Source organism: Apaloderma vittatum, unplaced genomic scaffold (assembly GCF_000703405.1).
Source record: "Apaloderma vittatum isolate BGI_N311 unplaced genomic scaffold, ASM70340v1 scaffold23455, whole genome shotgun sequence".
Classification (NCBI taxonomy): domain Eukaryota; kingdom Metazoa; phylum Chordata; class Aves; order Trogoniformes; family Trogonidae; genus Apaloderma; species Apaloderma vittatum.
Window position 1 is genome coordinate 379 of NW_009717985.1, and position 15,774 is coordinate 16,152.

Sequence of the window (15,774 nt, forward strand, 5' to 3'; positions counted from 1 at the left end):
ATAAAATTATCAATCTTAGAGCAGTGGTTTTACCTAAAATATATCATTTCAGGTCTGTAAAAGGGAATAGGTTTAGTGTTAGAAAGGTGGCTGTGAGAGGTGGTAACATGTAAAAATACAAATCACTTTAAACCATGTTTTGTGAGTTAAGGTTGATTCCAAGTAGGTTTATTGGTAAAGCCTTAAGAAGAATAAGATGTTTATTTATTGGGCTGAGGGAGGCAGACCAAATTTCAGGTATTTGCTTAGAGTATTGGCATTTACTAATGCTTTAATTTGTAAATCAATTGCAAGGACTCATCGGTGTCAGTGGCCTGTCCCAAACTGTCAAGACCTGGAGTTTCCGTGCAGCTGTTGGGTGCTGTTATAACTCTTGAAATCGTGTTAGAGGATTGTGACACTTTGCACCTGCCTTGCAGCAGAGATTATTCGGCAGCATTTACTAGACTGAAAGTGAAGTTCAGAGATGGAGGTGGTTGTTTGGTCCTTTCACACCAACTTGCATTTTTTCTAAGTTGCTAATTTTTGAGACAGTGCTGGATATATCAGGAGGGGGGATTGTTTGGCAAGGAGTTTGGTTCTGGATTTTGGTTTTTGCTTGATGTAGCATGTTGTAACCATGGCTCTTAACGTTATTTTTCTTTGCCTAGACCATGACAAAATGTTTAAGATGAGCGAAAAGATCTTACTCCTGTGCGTCGGGGAGGCTGGAGACACTGTGCAGTTTGCAGAATACATCCAGAAAAACGTTCAGCTCTACAAAATGAGAAATGGTGAGCGAAGGGGAACAGTTACTCACGGAGAGTTTGGAAGCAGAGTTACAGTTTACAGTTGGGTGTTGGTGGGAAGTGCTGTTCTCAGAGCTTCTCTTTGTCCTTGTAGCTTTCAGAACAGGCTGAGATTAGACAAATGGCATAACATTTTGTCACAAAAGATCTCATTATTTCAAATCAGGATGGGAAAGTCAGGAAGCGAAACGTGGATGTGGGTTTGTGCTGTTGTCAAATACAAACATTTCTTCTCCAGGTTATGAATTGTCTCCTACTGCAGCTGCAAACTTTACACGACGAAACCTGGCTGACTACCTTCGGAGTCGAGTGAGTAACGGCTGAAAGACTTTGGCAACGGGTTATGGGGAAAATTCCCATTTGCAAGTAATGGAGTCTGATGAAAAAAGGCGGCAGCTTCTGTCTCTAGTGGTGAATTCGCTTTGCTAAAAGGATGTTTTCTTAAAATATAACTCAGTTTGCTTATTTAAAGAGTTTGCACGTGGCTTATCAATTTATCGCCTATCAATAACTGGTACGACTGTAGTTTTAAAATTCCAGCAACCCAGTAAACATTTTGTCACAAACACCGCAGCCGGCAAAGTGAATTAAGCCGCTTTAACATAAAGATAAGGTTGTTGGTTTCCATGCAAATGCTCTGAATCCGTTTAATCTTCTTGGAAAATGATTTAATTGAGCAAAGGCGTTTGATGTACTTAGCAAAACAAGCCCCTTTTGTAAACCGCAGCATGAGGCTTTCAGTAAATACCAAATCCGAGCTGGAGCTGTATTTTCAAGTTACTAAACTGCAATTACTGATCTTTTTCATGGTGATTTTTTCAAAGTATGAGGAGATGTCGTGAAGGGGCACACAGACTTGTAAAGATCCAGGGCTGGGAAGCATTTCGTTAGCGTTCTTCTCAATGTGCTGTATGACAGAAAACAAAAAAAATGGGGTGTTGAGGAAGAAGTTGAAGAACTCTGTCGGAGCAGGGCTAGGGAGAGCTGCTCTCTTGCAGGACACCGAACGTCCTGCCCACTTGAGCAGAGGCAGCTGTTTCTCACGTACGATTTCAAGCTCCTTGAGCAGGAGGGGTTTAACTGGCTCCTCGGTCTCCATCATCTTCCTCCGCACCCTCTCCCTTGAGGCCTGATCCCCGCCGTGTGTCCCCTCCTGCCGGAGCCCACGCCTGCCTTCCGGCTCACCTGCTCCAGATGGGCAGCACAGTGGGGAGGACACTGGCAAAGGCAGATGTCTTTATTTACCGGAGACAAAACGTCGTGCTGTTGCAGATGGCGATGCCCTGGAGCGCGCGGCGCACTCTGACATGGCTGTCACACTACAGCGATCTCCGTGCTGCAGGCAGAGCTCTTCTGCTTTAAACATAGGGCTGATGATTTGGGGGGGGTGGAGGGTTTGATGGCACAAACGTTGCTGTCGGAATGTTTTCTCCCATGGATTTCGTTACGTTTTGGTCGCAGTTTGCGGGGTACCAGAAGGATTAACGCTAGCTCTCTGTGTCTGTTTCCATTGCTTATAGAATTCCTGGAGGTTACTAATTTAACTGTGTGGATGATAAATATAAAAATGGAAAAGTAACACGTGCCACCGCCTCCTGTCAGGAGCAGGAAAATAGTTTGGAAGTAAAAAGCTTGGTGAGGGAAGAGGGAAGAGGTGGTTTGCGGCTGCGTTGCCAGGGGCAGCACGGAGCTGCTCCTGTCAGGGAGGGCTGGAAGGTGCGATGGGGAGCGGCCGACGCCACAACAGTTGTTTTCCAGGCGTGGTGCTGCTGTCATGGGCCAGCCCCAAATGGGTTGTTCTCTGTTACCTAGTGTGATGTAATTTCTGAACCTTGTGGCTTCTGGGGTCCCAGTTCCTGGTACCCTGGGGGTGCCTGTCCTGCGAGGCGTTGCCTCGACCTTGTTCTTCTGATGGAAAGTATCGACTGTAACGACACCAGGCTCATAACTTAAGCCATTACATTACTGGGCTCTTTTCTTTTACCGAATAGCCCATGTGTGGCTTTTCCTAACGCTTTTCATCTTAAAACACGGGGTTTATGCTCCAGGGTAGGATCTGAAAAGAATCTTTATTGGTTTGCTTTTATATGTTGCAACTGAGGCAAACTTCAAAGCTGCTTTGGAGCCGCCTGGCTCTCCTCTAGGTGGGTGCTGCTGCAGTTCCTCTTCTGCTGGTGGCTGCTCCGGCGTCTCACTCGATGCTGAGCTGAGTGCTGTGTTCAGTACCTTGAACCTGCTGCTGAGCCGGTGGGGAAGAGGGAAAACAAACCCCTGCCCCTCCAAACGTCCTCAAGTTCAGGTTGTTGTCGCGGTGCTGCGGTTAATTCCAGGTGGCAGGCTCTGGCCCGAGTCCAGGGGAGGCCTGTGAGTTCCTCTCGCCCTGCCCGCGCCTGGCGGGATGCTTCCTCGCGCCCACCTTTCCTCCTCGCTGTGACTTTGGCTTCCGCCAGATGTCACGGCTGCCTCCCGCCGCCGATCGCCGTGTTTTAACGCGCTTTATTGCAACTGTTCCCCTCAGCTCTAAAGGCTGAAGAATTTCACGCGTCTCTTAATTGCTGCAGTTATTTTAAATCAAACAGCACGAAGCGCAAAGCTGCTTGGGATGAGAAATGTTGCCTCTCATAGGAAGGAGAGGTTGGAAAAAGAAAATCCAGTCTGTCCTGGAGCATCAGTCAGCCGCTCCTTGGTAGCCCTTTGGTCACCACAGTCTTCTGAAGAGTTTAGAGCTGTCGGCAAGGATTTAGCTACAAAAGTGAAGGCTGCCCCTGGAATGGACAAAAGGCCGGAGATGCACGAGGAACACCATTCCCACTAAGGCAGTGCTAAGAGGTGCTGTCTGCACGTTTCGTTTGTGATCGTGGAAGTGGTGAATAGATTATGTGTCTTTTCTAAATCCTGCCTTTCTGCGATGATAGAAAGGCGTGGAGGACACTTGGTTTACGTTTGAGTTTTAAGAAGTCGTCTCCCAGACCGTTGGTGGGAGAACTTACAACTGAAAAACGGCTTGCAGAATTGTTTAAGTAACACCGTTTATGGTTGAGTATCTCGCATATGTCAGTGCTGGTAATTCAAAGTCACAGGATAATTTGAGTGATCTTGTGTCATGGCTCTTAAATATCAACTTCTGTGATGCTTCAGAAGAATTAAATGATGAAGTACAGACTAATTAAACCAATACAGCTGCATGGTGACTTGTTTCCAGATATTCTTGAATGCTTTGAAGATTAGATCACACAATTTACAGTGATATGTTTAAATAACTGTAGCCTGCTTTATTCTTTCTTACTGTGTGGGGAAAGTAAAAATCTAGTACCCTGTGTGGTGGGGTTTTTTTTGAGTGCAAATTCACCATGCTTAGTATTGAAATTTTTTTCTTATTATAAAGCTAATGTTTTGGCTTTAGGGTGAAATTGTGTTTGCTTTTTCTCTATTGTTAGCTGCGCCATGATTTTGTTCTTGTTTTGTTGCTTTGTTGATCTAGGCTTTCCAGCATTTTAAGAGATATCCTGTTGGTATGACTAATCTAATAAGAAACATTAGGTAAATAAGAGAAAACTGGAAGTGTATAAAAGCTGTTTTAAAAAATGTATACAATTCCACAGTCGTCTTCTGAGCCTACGTTTGAAAATAATGCACTGCATACATGTTTCTTGAGCTTATAAAATACACATCTTAATACACCGATTCCTTTAGGTCTTCATTCACTTGCTCAGGTTGGCCTAACACTCAAAATTCAGCTTGGTACATGCAGTAAAAGTCTAACTGGGAGTTAATAAGGCGGCGTAACGCCGTGCGTAGCTGGTGCCCTAGATGGGAGCTTTCACAGTGCTGGAATGGGCTGTGGTTAGTGGCGGCACTAAGAAAGGAGCCTGCTCAATTAACAAAGGAGTTCTTAGAAACTGCAGAATGTTCCCATTGTGCTCACGTGTTGGCAGTAAAAATCCACAAGTTTTACTTTGAGATGAAAGAATCTGGTGTGAAAACATAATTACAGTTTTCTTAAGTTTGTGCCGTGAAAGGTGTTTTTTTTTAAAAAAAAAAAACCAAACCCAAAGCCACACACTAGTTTTCAGGAGAATCAGGGCTTTATGGTTTTATTTGCTTACACATCCCTTATCACCAGAAAGACCGAATGGTTCTGAGATTGAGACCCATCTTCCCCTGCAGCCAGCTGGCAGCGCTTCTTGGCAAAGGACTGCGAAACAGTGTCGTCACTCTGCCATAGGTGGCGTGGGGAGTTCATATTCCAAGGTTTGGGGGTGGCTGCTCTAACGTGACGTGGTTTCTGTTTGCAGACCCCTTACCACGTCAACCTGCTCCTGGCTGGCTACGACGACCACGACGGCCCGGCCCTGTACTACATGGATTACCTCGCGGCGCTGGCGAAAGCTCCGTTTGCAGCACATGGCTACGGCGCGTTCCTCACCCTCAGCATCCTGGACCGCTACTACAAGCCGGGTAGGTGCAGTCGGTGGCGAGGAAAATTCTCCTGTTACCAATAAATAAATTCAAGGCTTAAACCGAGAGACCAGCATTCGCTGAGTCAGGTGGCCCAGCACGATTGCTGTCATGCTGCAGATCTGAATTTGACTTTTTGTTAGAATAAACGTAGCTTTAAAGGCTGCCTTCTGGTTTTGCTGAAATGGTAACGTGAAACTAGTCAACTCCTTAAAGTGTTTTCCTGTTTGAAGCATGACAGACTGTAAGTGAAGGAAATTTCAATTTATTCTAAAACTCGACTGGAGTTTCCTGGACCATTAGCTTGTAGCAGTCTGTTTTTAATAAATAACATTTTGATAACTTTATCTTCTATTTTCTTGTCCGTTGGCTACGACCTGTACACTTTCCCAAAGTACCAATCTTCAGAGGGCGGTCCCAGACCCTGCTGCTCTATTTCTGGGGTTGGCTTTGTGTGTGATATATTGAAAACATGCAAGTGAAAAGATCCTCCTGGCGAGGTTGTTGTCGGTGCTCTGAAGCGGCGGTGATGGAGATCGGTTGGTTTGGTGTACAGGTTAATGCACCTGGTAGCTGTTAATTGTAATCTTGTACGTGCCTGTACCTGTCTAAAGTTTTAATTTTAGAATCGTGATCCAGTTCTTGTGCTGCCAAGGAGTGAACTGGCCCTGTCCCTGCTTTACAGGTGGGAAGATGTGCAAAGCCTGGGATACTGTTAATCTGCCACCTTTTGGCTCTAGCTGCAAAACTACTCCTGTGTGCGAAGCTGTTTCATCTCCTAGCAGAGATTTTTGCTTAATAAACCTTTCATCTACCTCCTGTGAGAAATGTCGCTCTAAACCAGCAATTTTATTGCAGAGGCTCTTCTGCCTGAGCAGAGGATGCAGGTCTCGAGCAAACTGTAGGAACAACTTTTGTGAGATTCACAGAGCTTAGGTGTTTCCTAGTCATGTCCCTTGCAAACCGCACTGCTCCGTTTTCACCGTTCCTTGTGAAAAAAGAAGTGAGCTACCACAGGTTGTCACGGCTCGTCATCCCCACGGGCTGCTGGGTTTTATCCTAATGTGGGAGAATAGCAGGGGCACCGCACACGTGCCTTTCCCATTATTAAAGCTAATACCCAGCAGGGAACGTAGCGCTAAAACTGATCTCCGCCTACTGTCACCGGCTCGCAGCCGGCTGCAGACAGATGGAGCTGATTTAAAACTGTAATAAACTCGAGGGGAGAGAGCGAGGCGGCCGGACTTCTCCGAAACCTGGTCCCTGGCCATGGGAGGCAAAATTCCGTCATGCTTCCCATTCCGTGTAACAAATCGATTCTCAATGGCTTGTTGCAGCGTGAGCGCTTCAGTGCGGGGCGTCCTGGGTACATCTGGAAAGTGTTTGCTGTGAGCTGGGAAGGGGAGGTTTTGGTGCTCAGCTGAAAAGTTGTTTAAATTTAATAAAGTTCCTGTTAAGAGAGATGGCCTCTAATTAAATCAATCTGTGGATGTTTTTCTCTTTCAGGTATCACACGTGAGGAAGCTATGGAGCTCCTAAAAAAATGTCTAGAGGAGGTGAGTTGCCAAACTTAGGTCTTGAGAAAGGAATGTTTGTTTGCATTCATTTGCTGATATTTTCCTCTTCCTCTTGGAGCCTTTTCTTTTTTTTTTTTTGCTGTCTTTGCCAGAAGGGGTAATAAATGCACATTGACCAGATGTGGAATAGCTACTGAGGAGAAGGATTTGTGGGCACTTGCGTTGTCTTAGCATGGTTCATGTCCTCCAGAACGTAAACTTGAAGCTTAATTGCTTTTCTTTACTTCTACTTCTTCCACGCTTAGCATAATATTGATACAGACAGTCTTTGACTCGCTGCTTTTATGTTTCTTCTGAACATACTGCAGGCATCCTTCTGTTACTTGTGTTACACTTAACTGGTACCTACTCCTGAGTGTACTTTTCTTCCGTCTAACTGGGGCGAAGATTTAACCTTAGAAGTTCATGATCGGTTTAGGGTAGACATAACCTTTAAGACTCCAAGGCGTTTGTCGTAGGAAAATAGTCTTTATCCTTGTCTTTAAGAGATTCAGTTGAATGGGAAGAAACAGCTGGGGAAGCATCAGGAAGAAGGACTTCAAAGAAGTTCTGTTTGAAGTATCTTTTTGATACGTGCCCATCGTGCCCGAAGTTGTAGCTTGCTTCCTATCCTTGTTAACGGGCTTGTGTATTTTGCATCTCCAGCCTCGCCTTGTCGAACACAGATAGTCTTAAACAGAGCAAATTTGCACTAATTGGTTCCTGAGCAGTGAAAAAAAAAACAAACCTCACCACAGTCTAATCATATTTCTGGTCACTAGAACCAGGATGGAAAGTTGAATGTGCAGCAGCACATCCCTTAAGTTATGCTCTCCTCTTGTATTTAAGCTTTGGATGAATTTCATCTCTCTTGTCTTTTTCTCTTTGTTGAACAGCTTCAGAAGCGGTTCATCCTAAATCTGGCTTCTTTCAACGCCCGGTTCATTGACAAGGATGGCATCCACGAAGTGAAAAATATACCCCTTGCAAAAGCGGCGTCCTAACCCCCGAGATCTTTCTTCAGCAGTCTTGTTTTTGTTCACTTTTGGTTTTTTCTATTCGTTTGAAGCACGCGAGTCATGTACTGCACTGGGAGATTGAATAAAGATTGACATTTATATAGCCAATTCTATCTTTTTATTCCACTGATCCTTCCTGAGAGTATTTAAGTAAATTATTTCACAACGAAGGTGAAACTTGATTTTCTGTTAATGGGTGCACGTTCAGGTTACTTATTTTGCCTTCCTCCTCTGAGATTTTTCAAGTAGAATGGATTTTAAAGTGCTAGTGTCAAGTCACCTGGCCACGGTTCTGTTTCTGGGGGAGAATATTTGCCTGCTGGCAGAATGGGCTCATAACTATGTTAGTTTTAAACATAAACTGATGTATCACTTGTGTGATTTTTCTTAACTCCTGTCTGTATGTATAAAAGTACATGAAAGCAGTTCAATGTGAAGGAAACTGCAGCACTTCTCATAAATCTTTGAATTACTCTCCTCTAGCTAGAGCTTTGTTTCTGTGAGAATAATCAGGGAGCTGTCTAGGCTCTGGATGAGGCTTCGTATAAAACCTCCATTCACAGAGCAGCCTGAGATAATTAGCCGTGGCTGATACTTGAAGTCTGCCCCAAAGTGATTCTTCTGATTTTCATTGAGACCAGTTCCCTCCTTGGATTTGCGTTGAATGAGTTAACCATTTCAAGTGCTCTGCTTGGGTGCTTGTTTTGTGTTTAATAAACTTGGGAAAAAACCTCAGCAGCAGAAGGATGGATGGATGCGTACAGGATCAGGCGCAGGCTGCGTTACTGGTGTGCTGTGGCCTAACACCCCAGTTCTCGAGTGGGAAAGGTAAGGGACAGACCTAACTGTCTTTATTTGTCAAAGCTTGCTTGCTTTTTTTTTTTTTCTTTTTTTTTGGGGGTTTCTCTGTGAATGTTAGTCCCTTCCCCCAAAAGTTGTCAGTCTTAAAGACCAAGTATTCCCATCTTCCTGAGCAGATGAGGGCTGGATGAGAGACCAAGACTTACCTCCCGTCACAGAATAAGGTTGCAGCTCCAATACCTTAACTCCTCCTGCTTCTTGAGACTGCCCTTACTTCAACTCGATTCCTGACTGAAGTCCCATCAGGCTCTGTAGTTTAATTCTCTCCAGAATGAGTTTAATTATCAACTGGTTTAGCTGTAGTCACGGCTGCAATGGCTTTTATTTAAGGCCAATGGCGTGTTACTCTCTGGAACGTTTTGCTACAATTTGCTTTGTCTTTTAAAAACCTTTTCAAACTTTGTTACATGGAGAAAAGAAGTCCCCAGCCTGATTATTTTCTCTTGGCGGGTCACACTTGACATGAGTAGAGTCTGAGTGTTCTAGTTCTCCGATTGAAATCTCACCCCTTCATGTTGCATTAATGTATTTGCTTAGCTTAATGTGCAGCATCTCTAATTTATTTTACCGCTGATGCTGACTGTTTTTGCAGGTTTCTTGTCTCTCTTTTCGAAGTCGTCGTTGCAGAGTGGCTGAGCTGATGTGATACTTTTGTCACTGCATATCAAAGTCGCGATGCCTCCTCGCTGGAGGTAGTCATTATTCCCGACACCGAGCCCGGGCTCTGCTGCTGTTAGATGATGTGAATCTGCGGAGAATCTGCCTGGAGTTTTTACTGGCACCTATTTGCATGCAGGTGATTAATAAACATAAAACAATTAATGCCTTGCAGACACCCTCGTTGGATTCAGGTTGGAGTGGAACATATGTTTTGCCTGAGGGCAGGGCCCAGGATCTGAATCCCCCGTTGAGGGAAGGATAGAAGGGGTTGCAGCAGGAGCCAGCAGAGCAGCAACCCCTAGGAATGAATAAATACAGACCTTTATTTCAAACCAGCAGAACAAAAGAATTGGCCCATAGGGAGGTTGGGCTGTAGCTTCTGAGGAAGTAGATTCTTTTGAGGACTTTCCAAGAATTTACACTTTTTGAGGAGAGTTGTGATACTTTTGCTGTATAACTTCGGATTGTTTTAAAGGTCTACGGTGCTGATCTTTAGAAACACTCAACTTTCTCTTTTGTCAGTAATATATGGAATGTGTTCGAAAACACAAGGGGTTAACTTTTGCATTCATGTTAGGGAGAAGAAAACTTCCTACCTGCTTCAAGTTTAGCCTTAAAGCTTTTGGAAACTGTATTTTGCCTAGATTCCAGGAAACCCTTTTGAAAATAATTCACCTTTCGGTTTGAAAAGCATCTCTATCTCTCATGACAGGCCTCTCTTTCATAGAGATTTCTGACAGAATGGAGCACAGCAAGGAGATACTGCTTTCTGCTAGTAAGATTTTTAGTTCTTCATATTATAAAAAATTAATGCTGTAAACCAAGGTAACATAATCCTACGGCATCGTAGCCTCGGCGAGCTGTTCTGCTTTGCTTCGGCACGTAATTCTGACCATATGTTTTACCACCAAAGCCTCAGGGCCTAAAGAGTTAACAAGACGCTTTTTCTTGGTTTAGGTTTCCTATTTAAGAATGGTCTCTTCCCGAGCATCCTGGTGTAACAGATCCTTGCACCAACTCGTCTGTTCAAGGGCTTGGAGTGGGCTCCGAGGTGGGTGTGCAAGGGGACGGAGCCTCTGTGCCTCAGGCCACTGCTGGAGGAATGTGTGAGTGTAGGTGCAGTGCTCGGAGGTCTTTTTCTTGGCGTTAATTATACCTTTTCATGGAAGAAAATCCGTGATTTGTGGTAGATCTGCCTGGCACAACTGTATTTAGCGTAAGGTCGTAGTGTTGTCAGCCCTAAAAGCTGCTAAAAGACAAGTCGAAATCATCTTGAGTGGTGAAGAGCCTCATCCCCACGTGGGCTGGCAAGTAAGAGTCGAGCAAGGATGTGCAATTAAAAATTGAAATGGCTAAAAGGTAAAAACTACCTCCCCTGTTGCCTTTATGTGGGACGGCGTAGTGGTGGGGGAGAGCACCCCGAGCTGATTCACCTCCACCTTTCCCAAGATTTCTCCAGTCCAAGAAATCCGTGACTGCGCTCAGTTAGGGAAACCAGGAGATGCTTCAGGCACAGGTGGGTGAAAAGCCTTGGGCAGGGACAGCTATTTCTGTGTAAACCGGAGTGCCCGTGGCAGGTGTGCTTGTGCTGGTGTAGAGACTACCCGGCGAGGGAATCGTGGCAGATGTGGAAATGGAGCGTGCTTGGAGCAATCCTACAGAGGATTCTCAGCAGTCCGAGTCAGGCTTCTGTTCGTGGCGAGATGATGACACAGTCGCTGGCAGAAACTGTTTGCAACAGACTGGGGCTGTCACTCTTCAGAGTGAAGATGGGGGAGCAGGGGCAGAGATCAGGCCAAGCTCTCCCAAGGATGTGTTTTCATTTGCTCTTGTCTCTAGTTTTGACAGTGGGTTCCTACAAGAAGTATTGGCCGGTGCCAGGGCTGACATTAGGGATTATGGTCAGAGCGCTTGGGGTTTGGTTGATTCCATGTTCCTATCTGAAGCAGGGAGAGAGTGTTCCTTTTGTGTGAAATAGCTTGACATCTAAGGAAGGAAACACCTCAGACTTCGCTACCTGTGTCGTAACGCACGTATTGTGCGTGAGGAAAAAAGAAATTTATCCTACCTATAAAAAGTTTGTCCTTCAAGCCGGTTTTAATTCTCTTTCTTTAAAGGTTTAACCTTATACAGAGTTTCCATGTGGTGTTGTCAGTCTGCCATCAACAGTAATTAAGTGCAGGAAATTTTCATGTGAGCACGGATCAAACTAAACAGACTTAAGTTGTTTTAAGATTTTAAAAAAAAAGCAAAATAGGAATGGTGGAATTAACATATGCAACTTCTCTATTTTCCGTGCTCTTGACTATGTTGATTTAAATCTCTGTGTACTCCTGATGTGCTGAGAACTGTCTTAAAAAAATAAGTTAGTTGTCTCAAAAATGTGAAGTGACAGATTAAGTGTTTTGTTTCTGGGCTAATGTGCAATTAGGTAGTTATCCAATAAGCTTATTCGTGTAGTCTAACTCAAGACAGCTGTGGAGGGAATAGAGAAAACCCTTTACTGTTATGGAATGGCAAGAGGATGTTTCAAAGGATCTGTTTAGAATTGCAAATACGTGATATTTTCCCCCCATGTAATATAGTAACGCATTAAAGGTTAGCAAGATTTGTGAAAAAATAAATTCTGCTGATCAATAAAATGCAGATAGATCCGAATACTAGCAAATGCAGTTAAGTTTGGGTCTATAAATTCTCTCTAAGGCACCCACACAAGGTGGGGCCAACCTAATAATCTAATTGTTGGGTAAGTGTATTTTGATTTGGGTAAAGAACCCTTTGCTCAGTAGAGGCTTCCTTGGCGCAGTCAAATATTCCTGGCATTTACGCACAAACCTGAGCACAGCGCGTTTCCTGCAGCTGACTTACAGGAGACAAAGGAGGCTCCGTCCCATTCTGTGTCTGTGGAGAAAACCTGGGCACCTCCGGCCTCTTCCCTCGGCAGAGGGCACTGATCCTGCTCGAGCTGCCGCCTCCCCGCAGGCTCGATTGGCCTCTCGGTCTCGGCGCAGATCATCTCATGTCTTGGGAACTCGGTGTCGGGAGATCGGGTCAGGGCCATGTCCAGCAGACGGGATGCACAAGGTTCTTTCTTCCCTTGGAACATGCACATTTTATTTTTCACAAGTGTTGGACAGGTAATTACCCATGTTTTCACAAGTGACTTGCCAAAATGACCAGAAAAAGTAGCCATTAGATCACCCTCTGGTTTTCTTTTTTTAAATGGAACTTTCTTGAAACTTCTGTGACTGGCAAGACCAAGTACAGGGTATAAAAGGATCTCCAGGGTTTACTTATTTCGTATTTTCTCTCATTTAAAGTTATAAGGCTCAAACCTGTTTTCTCTTTTTATTCTGTATAATCATCCTTAATATCACGTGGCTCCGAGTGGGCACCATCAAGAAGAAAACAATTAAAACTGGGCTCTAATTTCATTTGTCTTGCACAATTCTCTCAAAGCACACGAGAAACCTGTCCCCATCGTCGCACTTGGGGCTTTGTCTGGTACATCTGAGATTCCTACGCTTGGGTATTAGTGTTTACCTTCATGTTTACTGCCCGTGCTTTGATGAGCCATCAGGAAGGCTGGTGGTGCGAACGCTGCCCGGGGTCAGGCTGCCCTCGGCGCCGGCGTTTCCATAAGCTGGTTAAAGATACGAACTTAACCTCTGCTGGTGTGTGCGGGAGCTGTCTAAAGCCATACGTTTGGGGGTTTGTTTATTTCCTTCCAAAATTTGTGGGGAACTAAACCAAAAGGTTCTTTATGTTCAAAAGCTGTGAAAAAGCTTATTAACACATGGCTTTAATAGGAAGGGAAAAAAAAAAAGGGCGCCTCAAAGTGAATGGAACTGCTTTTCCTCGCAGCCTTTGGCTGAATCACTCCTTAGCTCTGCAGATTCAAAGGCACTGACCATTTTCTTAAGAATACTTTAAACCAGGAATATTCCTTTATTTTTACTTTTTTTTTACCTTTTCATCAAAGCCTTCAGGCTTTGCCAGGAAAGACCCATAGGGTGGATGCTCTAAACTGTCCATCCTTCCTCCAAATGCTCCAGAGGATGCTCCGTAGGGCGTCTGCGTTTCCCCCCTCTCTTGCCTTGCTCGTTTTCCTGGCGACACCTGAACGTTTCTCAGTTTGCCTGGAACCTGCCTCCCAGCCTGGCGTGGGGCCATGCCCTGCTGCGGTGGCAATGGGCTCTGCGGACCGCTTGCTCCCTTCTTGGCTCCAGGGAACTGTGCTGAGCCCCATCTTCCTCGCAGAGAGCTCCCGAGTGGGGCAGGGTCAGAGTTACCTGTGCTAAAAGACTAGTTTGGATTTAGCGCGATAATTACTGTGTTCTGGAGGCTCCCTGTGATGGCCAAATGAGCAGGAAGCTCTAACAGGTGTAATATGCTCCTGGCGCGTGACGGGGCTGGGGGAGAGGAAATGAAATGAAAATGGGTCAGGAGTGGGAGGCTTGGGCTGAGGCAATTCCCTGTGGTGCCAGGGTCCATTTAGGAGTCAAAACAGCAGTGCACTACAAAGAGGGTGTAAGAAAGGCTGTTTTCATTGCCCGAACTGAGCAAACTGGCCTTTCCACCGGGCTCCTCCTCGGCAGCGCCCGTAGCACCTGCAGCGCCAGCGTGTGCTGTGTCGCCTTCCCAGCCTGGGTGCTGGGAATCCAATGTGAAGGTGTCAAGATAAAAACGTACGAAGGAGGCATCCAGAATAACACCGGCATCGTTTTTGCTGCCTGCCTGCCTCAGAGAGGGTACTGGGTGCTTCAGCACTGTGGTTATGGGGTCAAAGCTTGGGTGTATATTCACTGTCTGGAATTACTATTGCTGTTTGTGGTACCCAGGTGAAAATGCAGCGATGGTCAGGTGGCTGCAGTGGGAATTCTTTGCGCTATGAAGAAGGTCAGGCAGGAAGACCAAAATGGTACCTTCTGGCTCAGCAAGTTCAGAGCCGCCGTAATGACTGGGTTTGGGCTGTTTCTCCCAAAGTCTGTGAAGGTAATGAAGGCTGGAGCCGCGAGCTGCGCGTGGCACTGCACTGCTGAATCAATGATCTCTGCAGCAGGCGTTTTGTCACCCTTGCAAATAACGTTTGTTTTGCTGCCTGATTTGAGAATGTTTTCAGTTTTGGTGCTTTGATTCAGCTGCACCGACAGGAAAAACTCCCTTCGCTCAGTGATGCTGTGTGGCTCCTGGGATTCTGTATGTAAAGTCTGGAATTTAATGGACTCTCTCATATATGAAAGAATGCATTAACTACAGGTCAGCAAAGTCTGTTTATTATGTTGATTTAGTAGGGAGAGCTATTATTACTCTGTTGCTTTTAAGGTAGCCTGCTTAAAGGTAATTACTTAGTCTGTCCAAAGCCGTGCAGAATGCCAGCACAACCTCTGCCTGTTGAGGTTAATGACACGGGCTGGACCCACGGTTTGATGTTAACCTCGGTTTACCCCTGGGACAGCTGACTGGTTAGGGAACGAAGAGTTTTTGTTAATGTTCTTTTTTTCTTTCTCACTTGTCAAGGATTGTCATGTGGTTTCTTTGGACTTGTCATTCTTTAAAAATTAATTCAAAAAAGATTTTTTTTTTTCTTTTTCAATTTCCCTTCAGGATTGAAATTCCGGAGTGTTCTATAACAAGCGTAGAAACCACGAGCCTCAATCTATTTTTACTCTTTGACACAATTCCACGTATTTTCCCACGATAATACTTGTAATCAGTGTGGGAATTCTTACCAGGGTTGAGCCCTGATGTGTAAAATGCCCTTTTTATTTTTTTTTCTCTTAGGATGGAGAGGCAGAGAACACACCAGATGATGGCTTTGTTTGACAGCGAGCTGGGAGGAGAACTCTGCGGCTAATTCGTTAAAAACAAGGACTGGCCTGGCACGATCTCTGAAAGTTCTGCTCTTCCCGGGTGTCCCTGCGGACCTGCAGAAATGAAGGTGCCCAAAATTTTTGGGAGGTGGAAATCTCGGTGCTTTCAGAAAGTTCCATCGTCAGCCTGGAGCATCTGCGGCGGAATCAACAAGCAAATCGAAATCATCAAACTCCCTCTCAATTAAAAGGTAATTGGTGGCATCCTGGCCTTGCGGGCACCAGACTGTTCCTCCTCAAACATTCCAAAGCCTCAAAGTTACCCACAGAGGGAAATGAGGAGGGATGGACGTGACATGTAATTACTGTCAGCATGTCCTGATTCTTTGGCTGCTCTGCTCATCGCTGCCGTGTCTAAGATATTCAAAGAGTGCCCTAACCAAGGCAGGTTTTCATAATATGATTACATTATGAAATTGTATTTCACGCCTGTATATTGTAGTGTGCACATGTATGCTTCCATCGAGCATCGGAGCGTAGTTTATTCTCTGTTGCCATGCACCAGAGGATGTCTACAAATGGAATTATTTTGAGGTAGTTATGCTAAATACACCCTTGT

The 15,774-nt window shown here is 45.0% G+C and overlaps 1 protein-coding gene across 1 annotated transcript; it reads left to right on the top strand.

Annotated features, from left to right (window-relative positions):
- Positions 1–619: 619 nt before the first annotated feature.
- On the top strand, positions 620–7,929 carry PSMB2 (proteasome (prosome, macropain) subunit, beta type, 2). Its single transcript, XM_009870110.1, has 5 exons — positions 620–773; positions 1,027–1,097; positions 5,084–5,246; positions 6,753–6,802; positions 7,699–7,929. Exons 1-5 carry the CDS (start codon positions 620–622, stop codon positions 7,804–7,806), a joined length of 546 nt encoding a protein of 181 aa, XP_009868412.1. The 3' UTR covers positions 7,807–7,929.
- The last annotated feature ends 7,845 nt before the right edge of the window (positions 7,930–15,774 follow it).

Coding starts and splice junctions, on each gene's coding strand:
- PSMB2 (XM_009870110.1), top strand. CDS start 620: ATGGCTCTTAACGTTATTTTTCTTTGCCTAGACCATGACAAAATGTTT. Junction 1,098..5,083: donor CTGACTACCTTCGGAGTCGA/GTGAGTAACGGC, acceptor TTCTGTTTGCAG/ACCCCTTACCACGTCAACCT. Junction 6,803..7,698: donor TAAAAAAATGTCTAGAGGAG/GTGAGTTGCCAA, acceptor TTTGTTGAACAG/CTTCAGAAGCGGTTCATCCT.